Raw genomic sequence first — 12,098 nt, forward strand, 5'->3', positions numbered from 1 at the left:
GTGGGAGGAAACCGGAGCACCCGGAGGAAACCCACCTTGTCACGGGGAGAACGTACAAACTAAGTACGGACAGCACCCATAGTCGGGATCGAACGCCGGTCTCTAACGCTGTGAGGCAGCAACTCTACCGCTGCGCCACCCCTGATTTAGCAAGGTGTATTTGGAGTTTGCATTTCTGAATATACACCCACAAGTAAACTGGATTTGTGCTCCTTGGAATGGTTGGTTAGTTTGAGTTGTATAGGAAGGAACTGCAGATGCTGGTTTATACCAAAGATAGACTCAAAGTGCTGGAATAACTCAGCGGGTCAGGCAACATCTCTGGAGAGGGGGAATAGGTGACGTTTTGGGAAGAAGGATCTCCACCTGAAACGTCACCCATTCCTTCTCTCCAGAAATGCTGCCTGTCCCGCTGAGTTACTCCAGCATTTTGTGTCTATCTTGGGCTGAATGCAATTTGGTTTCACTTGGAATCTTTGTGGAGAGGTGGTTATGAGGTGGGCAGATTACCAGGCTACGGAGAATCCGTTTGGAGCCTTGGCCATTGGGTTCCTCCAGCACGAGACCAATGATGAGCCGAGTGGTTTAGAAGGGACATAGTGAGTGTTCAGGGGCAACATGTTCCTGTGGCATGATTGGGGAATCGGGGATGACAAGGGGTGCTGAGAGGTGAATGATACAGTGTGTGCAGGAGAGAGCGGCAAGGGGGGCTGTGAAATATCAACAGTAGATAATATTAATGTGAATCCCAAGGTATTCTCTAAGTATGTTGTCGGGAAGAGAATAATTAAGGAATGAGTTCGCTCTGAATAAAAGAACGCACTTTCAGAAAGGAGATGAGGAGGAATTTCTTTAGCCAGAGGGTGGTGAATCTGTGAATGTCATTGCCATCGACGGCTGTGGTTGCCAGGATATTGGGTATTTTACAGGCGGAGATTGACAGGATTGGTACGGTTGTCAGGGGTTACGGGGAGAAGGCAGGGAAATGTGGTTGAGAAGGAAAAGTGTATTCTGAGGCTGTGCCCTCTGAACCTAGACTCTCCCACTAGTGGAAACATCCTCTCCACATCCATTCTATCCAGGCCTTCCACTATTTGGTAAGTTTCAATAAGGTATCCCCCCACTCATCCTTTTAAACTCCAGCAAGTGCAGGCCCAGTGCTGTCAAACGCTCTCCATTCATTAACCCATCATCATAGGGATCATTCTTATACACCTTTCGATAGATGCAAGATGGATATCAGCTGGAAAGTCGCGTGGAGCCGCGACAAATACAATTTCCTCCTGACAGGTGCCGGAAATTATGGGGAGAAGGCAGGAGAATGGGGTTAGGAGGGAGAGATAGATCAGCCATGATTGAATGGCAGAGCAGACTAGATGGGCTGAATGGCTTAATTCTACTCCTATCACTTATGACCTTATGAGAAGTGTGAGGTGAGGAATGGTGGAAACAAGAGCAGGACTTGGTCAGTGGACGGGAATGTTGATTAACAGAGAGGTTTTGGGGTGTATCCATGGATCCACAAGGAGGAGTGCACAATGGACAAGGTGGCAAAGGGCACAAGGGATGCATGCCTTCACCGGCCCTGGCGTACAGCACAAGAGCTGTTGGTTCAACCACCGTTGGAGTAATGTGCACAGTTCTGGTCGTCACATGTCAGGGGGAGATGATTGCACTGGAGGTGGTGCAGGGAGACCCACCACCATCGTGCCCGGGATGGAGAGGTGGGACAGTTGCATGGAGAGACGGCACCAGCTGCCGTTATTTTCCCTGCAATGGGGAAAGCTGAGGGATGACCTGTATGATGTCATAGCGTCATCCAGTACGGAAATAAGCCCATCGGCCCAACGTTCCCCACCTGTCCCACCTGCCTGCATTTGGCCCATATCCATCCAAACCTGTCCTATCCATGTACCTGCCTTAACTACCTCCTCTGGCAGCTCGTTCCATACACCCACTGCCCTCGGTGTAAAAAAAGTTGCCCCTCAGGTTCCCATCAAATCTTCCTCCCCCCCTCACCTTAATTGTATGTCGACTGGTTGTTAATTCCCCAACTCTAGTAAAAGACTGTGCATTTACCCTATCTGTCCCTTGCATGGTTTTGTGCACCACTATATGGTCACCCTCATCCTGACCTCCAAGGAATAGAGTCCCACTTATGCTTCCTTCCCATAACAGGGTGAACAAAACTGAGCGCAATACTCTAAATGTGGCCTCGCCAACGTCTTGGGCAACTGTGACCTGATCTCACAACTTCTCTACTCAGGACCCTGACTGCTGAAGGCCAATGTACTGAAAGCCTTCATGACCACCCCACCGACCTGTGACACCTCTTTCAATGAACCATGTGCCTGTACTCCTAGATCCCTCTGCTCTACAACACTCACCAGGGCCCTCTTCACTGTCTAGACTCACACGGTGGTGGGGAGTGATGTTGGGGAGGTGGTTGTAGCAGGAGTTGATGAGTGGAGATGGTGTGGAGATATATCAGGCTGGAATAAAATATCTTTTATTTTAGTTTAGTTTAAAGATACAGCATGGAAACAGGCCCTCTGGCCCACCGACCAGTAAACCCCATGCACTAACACTATCCAACACGCACCAGGGATCATTTTACATTCATACCAAGCCAATTAACCTACAAACCTGTACATCTTTAGACAGTGGGAGGAAACCGGAGCACCTGGAGAAAACCCACGCAGTCACTGGGAGAACGTACAGACTCTGTACAGACAGCACCTGTGGTCAGGATCGAACCCGGGTCTCTGGCAATGTGAGGCGGCAACTCTCCCGCTGCGCCGTTGTGTCGCCCTTTTTGCCCGGTAATTAATAGCAATGAATTTCTCTTTCAGGTCAGGTGCCTGATGTGGTGATCTTCAACACAGAAGATGCGATGGAGTGGGTCAATTACCTGGGCAACTTGCTGACCACGACACGTGGCCTTGACGTTCTACCCTACTCTATCAGCGAGGACACCGCCTTCAGCAGCCAGGACTTGGCGTGGTTTAAGAGTTGTAAGTGCCTCCTGCTGGTGCTGTCGCCACAGTTGCTGGACTGGCTTGTCCAGGCTGGGATGAGGTGCGGACTGCACAAGGCGCTGAGGCCTCCGCACAAGGTGGTGGTGCTGCTGTGCGGCGCGTACGAGACCCCCCAGCTACCGGCCTTGTTCGGGGACTGGTCAATGTGGACACACACGTCGTGCGACGAGGAGCCAGAGGTGTTTGCCGCTGCTGTAGACGAGGCCATCGCTGAGAGTAAGTCTTCAACTTCAACTTCAACTTAAGGGTGGTGCAGCGGTAGAGTTGCTGCCTTACAGCGCCAGAGACCTGGGTCCGATCCTCACTACAGGTGCTGACTGTACGAAGTTTGTACGTTCTCCCCATGACCTGCGTGGGTTTTCTCCAGGTGCTCCAGTTTCCTCCCACACTCCAAAGACGTACATATTTGTAGGATAATTGGCTTGCTGTGAATAATATCCTAGGGTAGTGTTAGTGTGCGGGGATCGCTGGTCGGCACGGACACGGTGGGCCGAAAGGCCTATTTCTGCGCTGTATCTCTAAACTAAACTAAACGTGAACTTGAACATGATGGATCTCGTGGCGAACACCCCCCTCCATGGGGATAAGGCAGGAGAATGGGGATAGGAGGGAGAGATAGATCAGCCATGATCGAATGGCGGAGTAGACTTGATGTGCCGAATGGTGTAATTCTGCTCTTATCATGTATGAACTTATGAACTTAAGACTTAGCGGCACACAGTTCGCAGCTGGTAGAGCCACTGCTTCACAAATCGCCAGAGACCCGGGTTCGATCCTGACCTCCGTGTGGAAGTCACTGTGGGAAGGTGGAGAAGAAACTACAGGAGCCTTAAATGAGATATATGATCGGTCGACATATACAGAAGCCAAATTAACCTCCAAGCTTGTACGTCTTTGGAATGTGGGAGGAAACCGGGGCATCCGGATGAAACCCACATGGTTAAGGAGAACATACAAACAGCACCCATAGTCAGTATGGAACCTGGGTCTCTGGCGATGTGAGGCAGCAACTCTACCGCTGCAACACCATGCAGCCTATTCTAGTTGAAGTATTATTTCCCTTCCCCAAACCAGGAATATTAATGTTAGTAAATAATCTCTCTGCCACCCTGCTGTGGATCCCGTAGCTTTGAGGTGGAATCTGGTAGGTGCTGGTTATCTGATCCCAGGTATGGTTTAGAGCTTTGGGATTAGCACATGAACTTTAAGGATGAATACAGTCATTGCAGGTTGTGTCACAGTGGGTAGGTAGTGCTGTATCCTGGGGAACAGGCGATCCCAGGCCATGCTCATACCTGGTCTCTTCCCTCATCTCCTGTCAGTTGCTGAATAAGCTGACCAAGGTGGGTGGCATCAGCACTGCCCAGGACATCGATCAACCCACTCCACCCAGTGACACGGACATAGACTTGTGCATGTTTTCATGTTGCATTTACACACAAAGTTAATAAACCACATTGTGGACGCAAATGAGATTCATTGAAATCATTAAATAAATATATTGATTATAATACTAGACCAAGTGGACCTTGTTCCTCCAACGCAATAATCCCCCAACGCAACCCGTTCCCCCAATGCAATAATCAACCACTCACCCATAGCCCCGAAGAGAGGCCTGGTCCCCTAACGCAACCCGTTCCCCAACGTACGAATCTACCGCTCCCGTAGACTATAAACAAAAATCCACTTGCACATCCCCTGCCTCCCCCAGCACTTCAAATTCCAATTCCACTTCCCCTGGTCCTTCCCCCTCCGCCTCCTGTTCAATCACTTGCTGCCAGGACCACGACTGAGTGTTTTGTGATGGCAACATTGTTGCAAATGTCGGTTGGAGGACTGTGAGATCCCATTGTGACGTCATAGCTGCAACTGCCAGCACTGAAGTGTTGCCGTGATTATCAAAGTGGATTTAGTAAACTTAAAAATGTGATAACTTGTGAAATATAATATAAATCTGAGCGAAATTGATACAAACAGCCACAGGTGAGTAAGGTGGTGCAAAAATGTTTGCGCTATTGTGTATCATTTTGGCGTAGTTCCTTGAGATTGCACGCACGCTGACAGACAGACGTCCAGACAAGACAAGAATTTTAGTAATATATAGATGGCTGGATTAACATTTACAAAGACACATTAATGGATAACCAAATGTTTATTGAAATGTTTCAAAAATATTTTTTGATAGATGAATCAAAAAATATTGTTCAATGCACACAATAATGTAAGTACACACGAGGGGCTGAGGAATGGCTAATGCAGGTTAATTCAGATAAGTGTGAGGTGATACATTTTGGGAAGTCAAACCAGGGAGTGGTTCATAGTGAATGGCATGGCCCTCGGGGAGAGTTGTTGAGCAGAAACCTGGGAGTGCAGGCACATACTTAAGTGGCGGTACAGGTGGTCAATAAGGCTTTTGCCACATTGGCCTTCATCAGTCAGGGCACTGACTATAGATGCTGAACATCGGGAGGGGAATGGGGAGTGCAGGGGAGAGATAAGTTTTTGCCTTCCATCACAGCGAGGAGGAGATGCGCTGTGATGGATGTCTGTGTAAATTGTGTTGTGTCTTGGGTCTTTTTTTCTTGTGTGTATGACTGCAGAAACAACATTTCATTTGAGCCTCTATGAGGTTCAAGTGACAAATAAATTGTATTGTGTATTGTGTGAAAAATTATCGTTGTACAACATGTTAACGAGGTTACACCTGGAGTATTGCCTTCCGTTTTGGTCACCCTGCCATGGGAGAGAATCCATGAAGCTGTTTATAGCGCAGAGAAGATTTGCGAGGATGTCGGCAGAACTCGAGGGCCTGAGCTATAGGGAGAGTTTGAGCAGACCGGGACTTTATTCCTTGGAGTGCAGGCATCCGAGGGGTGATCTTCTGCAGGTGTACAAAATCATTAGGGGAATAGATAGGATGAATGCACAGTCTTCATCCCAGGAAAGGGAATGAAGACCAAGAGGGCATGATAAAGGTGAAAGGAGAAATATCTAATCAGAACTTGAGTGGCAACGTTGCACACCGGGTTTGGTGGGTGTATGGAACAAGCTGCCGGAGAAGGTGGTTGAGGCAGGTACTAATCGTAGCGTTTAGGCAACTTTTGGACAGGTACATGGATAGGACAGGTTTAGAGGGAACTGGCCAGATGCGGGCAGGTGGGACTAGTGTGAATAAGACATCTTGGTCGGTGTGGGCAAGTTGGGCCGAAGGGCCTGTTTCCACACTGTATGACTCTATGTCTCTATAACACAAAGTGCTAAGTAACTCAGCGGGTCAGGCAGCATCTGTGGAGGGACTGACGAAGGGTCCTGACGTGAAAATCCGCCTATCCTCGTCCTCCTCCAGAGTTACTCCAGCACATCGTGGACTATGCCAGATGAAGGAGTTGAGTCAGAAGATATTGTGAAAGGTACCCAAGAGGCGGCATGGTGGCACAGCGGTAGAGTTGCTGCCTCACAATGCCAGAGATCCGAGTTCGATCCTAACTATGGGTGCTGTCTGTACAGAGTTTGTCCATTCTCCCCGTGACCATGTTGGTTTTCTCTGGGTGCTCGGGTTTCCTCCCACACTCCAAAGACGTACAGGTTTGTAGTTTAATTGGCTTGCTATAATTGCAAAAGTCCCTAGTGTGCATGGGATAGTGTTATTGTGCGGGGATAACTGGTCGGTGTAGACTCGGTGGGCCGAAGGGCCTGTTTCCGCACTGCATCTCTAAACTAAAAATTCTAAACCAAACTAATTCCACTAAGAGACACCAGCTAACATTATCACTTGAAACTGAGGACAACCTAGTAACCTGGTTAGGAACGGTGAGAGTTGAAGTGAACACTGTCTTGTCGATAATCTGTATGAGATAAATGATGCCAGGAGCATCGTTTTTGGGTCTGGCTTTCTACTATGTGTATCCATGACTTGGGTAAATGATTCAAAGCCACAGAAAGCCACTTCTATTGACAGAGGGTGGTGAATCTGTGGAAGTCTTTGCCACAGAAGGCTGTGGAGGTCAAGTCAGTGGGTATTTTAAGGCAGAGGTAGATAGATTATTGATTAGAACAGGTGCCAGAGGTTATGGGGAGAAGGCAGGAGACAGGGTTAGGAGGAAGAGATTGATCAGCCATGATTGAATGGAGGAGTAGACTTGATGGGCCGAATGGTCTTATTCCTATCACATGACCTTATGACCTTGTGAGATGTGACAGAGTGGTGCAGCTGATAGAGCTGCTGCCTCACAGCGCCAGAGACCTGGGTTCGATCCTGACCTCGGGTACTATCGCAGGTAGGTCAAGAGGACATTCGGCATCAGTCAGGGTATTGAGGGTTCCTTCGCTCCATAGATGCTGCTGCACCTGCTGAGTTTCTCCAGCTTTTTTGTGTACCTAAATATTGAGTATAGAAGTTGGGAGGTCATATTGCAGTTGTATAAGTCGTCGGTGAGGCCACATTTGGAGTATTGTGTTCAGTTTTGGTAACCATGTTATAGGAAAGATGTTCACATGGGGAGAAACCTGAGCACCCGGAGGAAACCCACGTGGTCACGGGGAGAACGTGCAAACTCCCTACAGACAGCACCCTCTGCTGTGCCTCTGATGTATGAACCTGGTCTTTGGCTGCTACTACACGTGTCACTGTAGTCCCCAATAACACAGTCCATAAAATACAGGGCAGAGTGGTTGTGTGGGCAAGAGAGACAAACGAGGATGTAAGGAGATGAAACGTGTATCAAATGGTGACTATTTAATTTGTACGGGTTGCAACGTGTAATGTGTTTTCCAGATTGTATTGGCTAACAACCACAAAGGGATTGATTGGATGAGAGATACAGCAGGGAGCCAGCCCCTTCAGCCCACCGAGTCCACACTGTCCATCCATCACCCGCTCCTATAATAAACCACCTTCTCATCCGCTCCCCACACGCTAAGGGCAATTTACAGAGGGCCACTTAAACTATGTGGGACGTGGGAAGAAACCTGAGCACCCAGAGGAAACCCACAAGGTCACAGGGTGAACCTGCCAACTCCACCACAGAAAGCAACTGAGGTCACCATTGAACACTGGTCTCAGGCACTGTGAAGTAGCGGCTCTACCCGCTGCAGCTCTTATTTTCCAGGGATAACAAGGAGAATTATAATAGGGGGTGGGAAGGGACAAAGTTAGTGAGGTTGAAGGTAGAGCGACTGTGGACAGCCCCCCGGGACTGAGGCAGCTGTCAGAGCAGCACACTCTTCTCTCCAACACAACCACAGTTTCAGTTGCTGAGATATAAATGGGGTAGTGACTGAAAGAGGAAGCCCATGAAACACAGGATATGTAGAACTGCTGATCCTTAACTGATGTTACAGGCAAGCACCAAAATAACATCTTGAGGGGTAGACAAAGTGCAGCCTAGAGAAAAAACACAGAGAGAGAGAGAGAGAGAGAGAGAGAGAGAGAGCTTTGGCAAACAAATGCAAATGTACTCTGTGATCCAAAGTACCAAAAGGCACTGTGGAAATGAGATGCAGTGCATGACTCTGCCTCATCAGAATCTGTAAGGTTTGTGCCAATGCATTTGGGAGAAGTTTTGTGTTAAGGCATTGGTGCAACTCTTTATATACAGGTCCCACCACAGTAGCAAAAGATGCAGTAAAACAGTCTTCACTTTGAGGTGAAGACTGACACAAAATGCTGGAGTATCTGTGGAGAGAAGGACTGAGTGACGTTTCGGGTCAAGACCCTTCTTCAGACTGAGTTTCCTCAACCCGAAACGTCACCCATTCATTCTCTCCAGAGATGCCGGCTGTCCCGCTCAGTTACTCCAGCATCTTGTCTTTCTTCTGTGTAAACCAGCATCTGCAGTTCCTCCCAACGCAGTGTTTATCTTTGGTATTTTTATTGACTGCCTTTAGTTCACTTTTAGTTTGGAGAAACAGAGTGGAAATAATATTAAGAAGTGTTTCCTGTCTCAGTTCAAGGAAGGGTTGCAATCTGAAATGCCGCCTGTCCATTCCCTCTGCAAATACGGCCTGGCCGACTGAATTTAAGTTTATGTAGGGTGTGAGATAACGTTAAACTAGTGTGAACAAGTGATCAATGTTCGGCATGGATCAATGGGCCGAAGGGTCTGTGTCCATGCTGTATCTTTCAATCAATCAATGCTTTTATTTAGCGGTTTAATACTTTTTAGAGACAGCGTGGAATTAGGCCCTTCTGCCCACCGAGTCTGTGCCGACCAAAGATTCAGATTCAGATTGAATCTTTATTGTCATTGTGCAGTGTACAGTACAGAGACAACGGAATGCAGTTCGCATCTCACCCCGAAGAGCGAACATAGAATAATGAGCAGTAAAATATATATATGTACAACAGTTGTAGTAATGCAATTTTCCACAAACCAATTCACTTGCAAACCTGCACGTCTTTGGGATGTGGGAGGAAACCGGAGCACCCGGGGAAAAACCAAGCAGCCACAGGGAGATCGGACAAACTCTGTACAGACAGCACCCGTGGTCAGGATCGAACCCGGGTCTCTGGCGGTGTAAGGCAGCAACTCTACCGCTGCGCCACCATGCCAGTTTTATTTCTTATCAGTAATAGAGGATAGAAGTAAAGGGTAAAGGGCCAATGTTTAAGAAGGAACTGCAGATGCTGGAGAATCAAAGGTAGACAAAATTGCTGGAGAAACTCAGCGGGTGCAGCAGCATCTATGGAGCGAAGGAAATAGGCAACGTTTTGTGCCAAAACCCTTCTTCAGGGTAAAGGGCCCTCTGGCCCACAATGTTGGTGCCAATTATAATGCCAGGTTAAAGTAAACCTATCTGCCTGCACATTATCCATGTTTCTCCGTTCCCTGCAAATCCACGCTCACATCTAAAAACCTCTTCAACGCTGCGATCACATCTACCGCCACCACCAACGCTAGCGGCGTTTCAGGCACCCTCCACCATGTGTGTAAAGAACAACTTGCCCCTGCACATCTCCTTTAAACTTAGCCCCTCTCACCTTAAAGCTAAGCCCTCTAGTCTTTGACATTTCCAACCTGACCAATAAAACCTTCTGTCTAATATCAATCTCCCTATATAAGGTCAATTTTGGCGCTGGTGGTAAATAATTCTTCAGAAACAAGGAACTGCAGATGCTGGTTTACAAAAGGAGACACAAAGTGCTAAAGTATCTCAGCGTAGTCTGGCAAATATTCACCGCGATAGATTTTAAGTTGAATAAGGTACTCTGTACGTTTTCAACAATGGCGAGACAAGAACAATATATGTTATGTGTAGGAAGGAACTGCAGATGCTGGTTTACACCAAAGATAGACACAAAAAGCTGGAGTAGCTCAGTGGGACAGGCAGCATCCCTGGAGAAAAGGAATAGGTGACGTTTCGGGCCGAGACCCTTCTTCACTGCGAGTTAGGGGGGAGGGAAACCAGAGGTATGAAAAGGCACAGAACAAATCACAGCCTGCACCAATGACCAAGGGAAGGTGGAGCCCACAATGGTCCATTGTTGGCTGTGGAAGAGGTGATAATGAGGCGATACGAACAGTGAAACTAGTAGGATGACAGTGAGTTTAGTAAAAAAGACTCAAAGAGCTGGAATACCTCAGCAGGTTGGGCAGCAGCTCAGGAGATCTTGAATAGGTGATGTTTCAGCTTGCGACCCTTCTTCTGATAGAATCGCTAATACATAATTATTTGATTGCCTAATGTAGAGTTTCTTTGCTTTCCAACGGATGTGAAGGGTGTGTGCATGCTGATGTTGGGAGGGAGGCCACGGGTGAGAGAAGGGGTGGAATGACCAACGTTGGAAGCTCCTGTGATCAAACCCCAGGATATTTGTAACCGAAACGGCACCTAATTCCTTCGCTCCAGAGTTGCTGCCTGACCTGTTGAGTTACTCCAGCACATTGCACATTTAGTGTGGACACGGTGGCGCAGCGGTAGAGTTGCTGCTGTACCGTGAATGTAGTGCCGGAGACCCGGGTTCGATCCCGACTACGGGTGCTGTCTGTACGGAGTTTGTATGTTCTCCCCCTGACCTGCGTGGGTTTTCTCCGAGATCTTCGCTTTCCTCCCACACTCCAAAGACGTCCAGGTTTGCAGGTTAATTGGCTTGGTAAATGTAAACATTGTCCCTAGTGTGTGTAGGATAGTGTTAATGTGCGGGGATCGCAGGTTGGCACAGACCCAGTGGGCCGAAGGGCCTGTTTCTGCGCTGTATCTCTAAACTAAACTAAAATTGTGTCTGTCTTCAGTTTAAACCAGCATCTGTAGTTGCTTCCTTGATAAGGGAGGGTGCAGGGGGCAAGGGTGGACAATTGCAACAGTTATTGGCACACAGACGTGCACTCTCTGTGCGAGATCCGGGCTGACTCAATGAAACAAATCGTTTTGATCACGAGCAGACTGAGAATCAGTTTTTGCCTCACTCGAGGTTCCTGTTCGAAAACGAAAATTCTGCATTTTTTAATTCCCGCAATTGTAACTGTACGAATAAAAATACGGAGTAAGCCATTTAGAACGGAGACGAGGAAACACTTTTTCTCACAGAGAGTTGTGAGTCTGTGGAATTCTCTGCCTCAGAGGGCAGTGGAGGCAGGTTCTCTTGATGCTTTCAAGAGAGAGCTAGATAGGACTCTTAAAAATAGCGGAGTCAGGGGATATGGGGAGAAGGCAGGAACGGGGTACTGATTGGGGATGATCAGCCATGATCACATTGAATGGCGGTGCTGGCTCGAAGGGCCGAATGGCCTACTCCTGCTCCTATTGTCTTTTGTCTGTTGTCTATTGTACCCAAGACCAGTGCTTGTAGAATGGACACGAGGAGGAAGTTCTTCAGTCAGAGGGCGGAGGATCTGTGCAATTCATTGGCACAGATGGCGTTGGAGGCTGTAAAAAAACAGACAATAATAGTGTAAAAAAAGCCCGAACCAATGCTCCTAAGTCTATGTAGCTTATTTGGAGGTTGTAGTTTTTAATAGCCTGATGGCTGCAGGGAGGAAGCTGTTCCTGAACCTGGACGTTACAGTTTTCAGGCTCCTGCACCTTCTTCCCGATGACAGGAGTGAATTGAGAGCGTGGTAA

The 12,098-nt window shown here is 48.0% G+C and overlaps 1 protein-coding gene across 1 annotated transcript in view; it reads left to right on the top strand.

Annotated features, from left to right (window-relative positions):
• The first annotated feature begins 2,669 nt into the window (after positions 1 to 2,669).
• Positions 2,670 to 12,098, top strand: part of pik3ap1 (phosphoinositide-3-kinase adaptor protein 1) — a 130,773-nt gene continuing 121,344 nt past the window's right edge. Inside the window, exon 1 of the mRNA XM_055661936.1 lies at positions 2,670 to 3,254. Within this exon, the coding sequence (XP_055517911.1) occupies positions 2,894 to 3,254 (361 nt within the window). The 5' untranslated portion in view covers positions 2,670 to 2,893. The remainder of the gene's footprint in view (positions 3,255 to 12,098) is intronic.

Source organism: Leucoraja erinacea, chromosome 34 (assembly GCF_028641065.1).
Source record: "Leucoraja erinacea ecotype New England chromosome 34, Leri_hhj_1, whole genome shotgun sequence".
In the NCBI taxonomy this organism is placed as follows: domain Eukaryota; kingdom Metazoa; phylum Chordata; class Chondrichthyes; order Rajiformes; family Rajidae; genus Leucoraja; species Leucoraja erinaceus.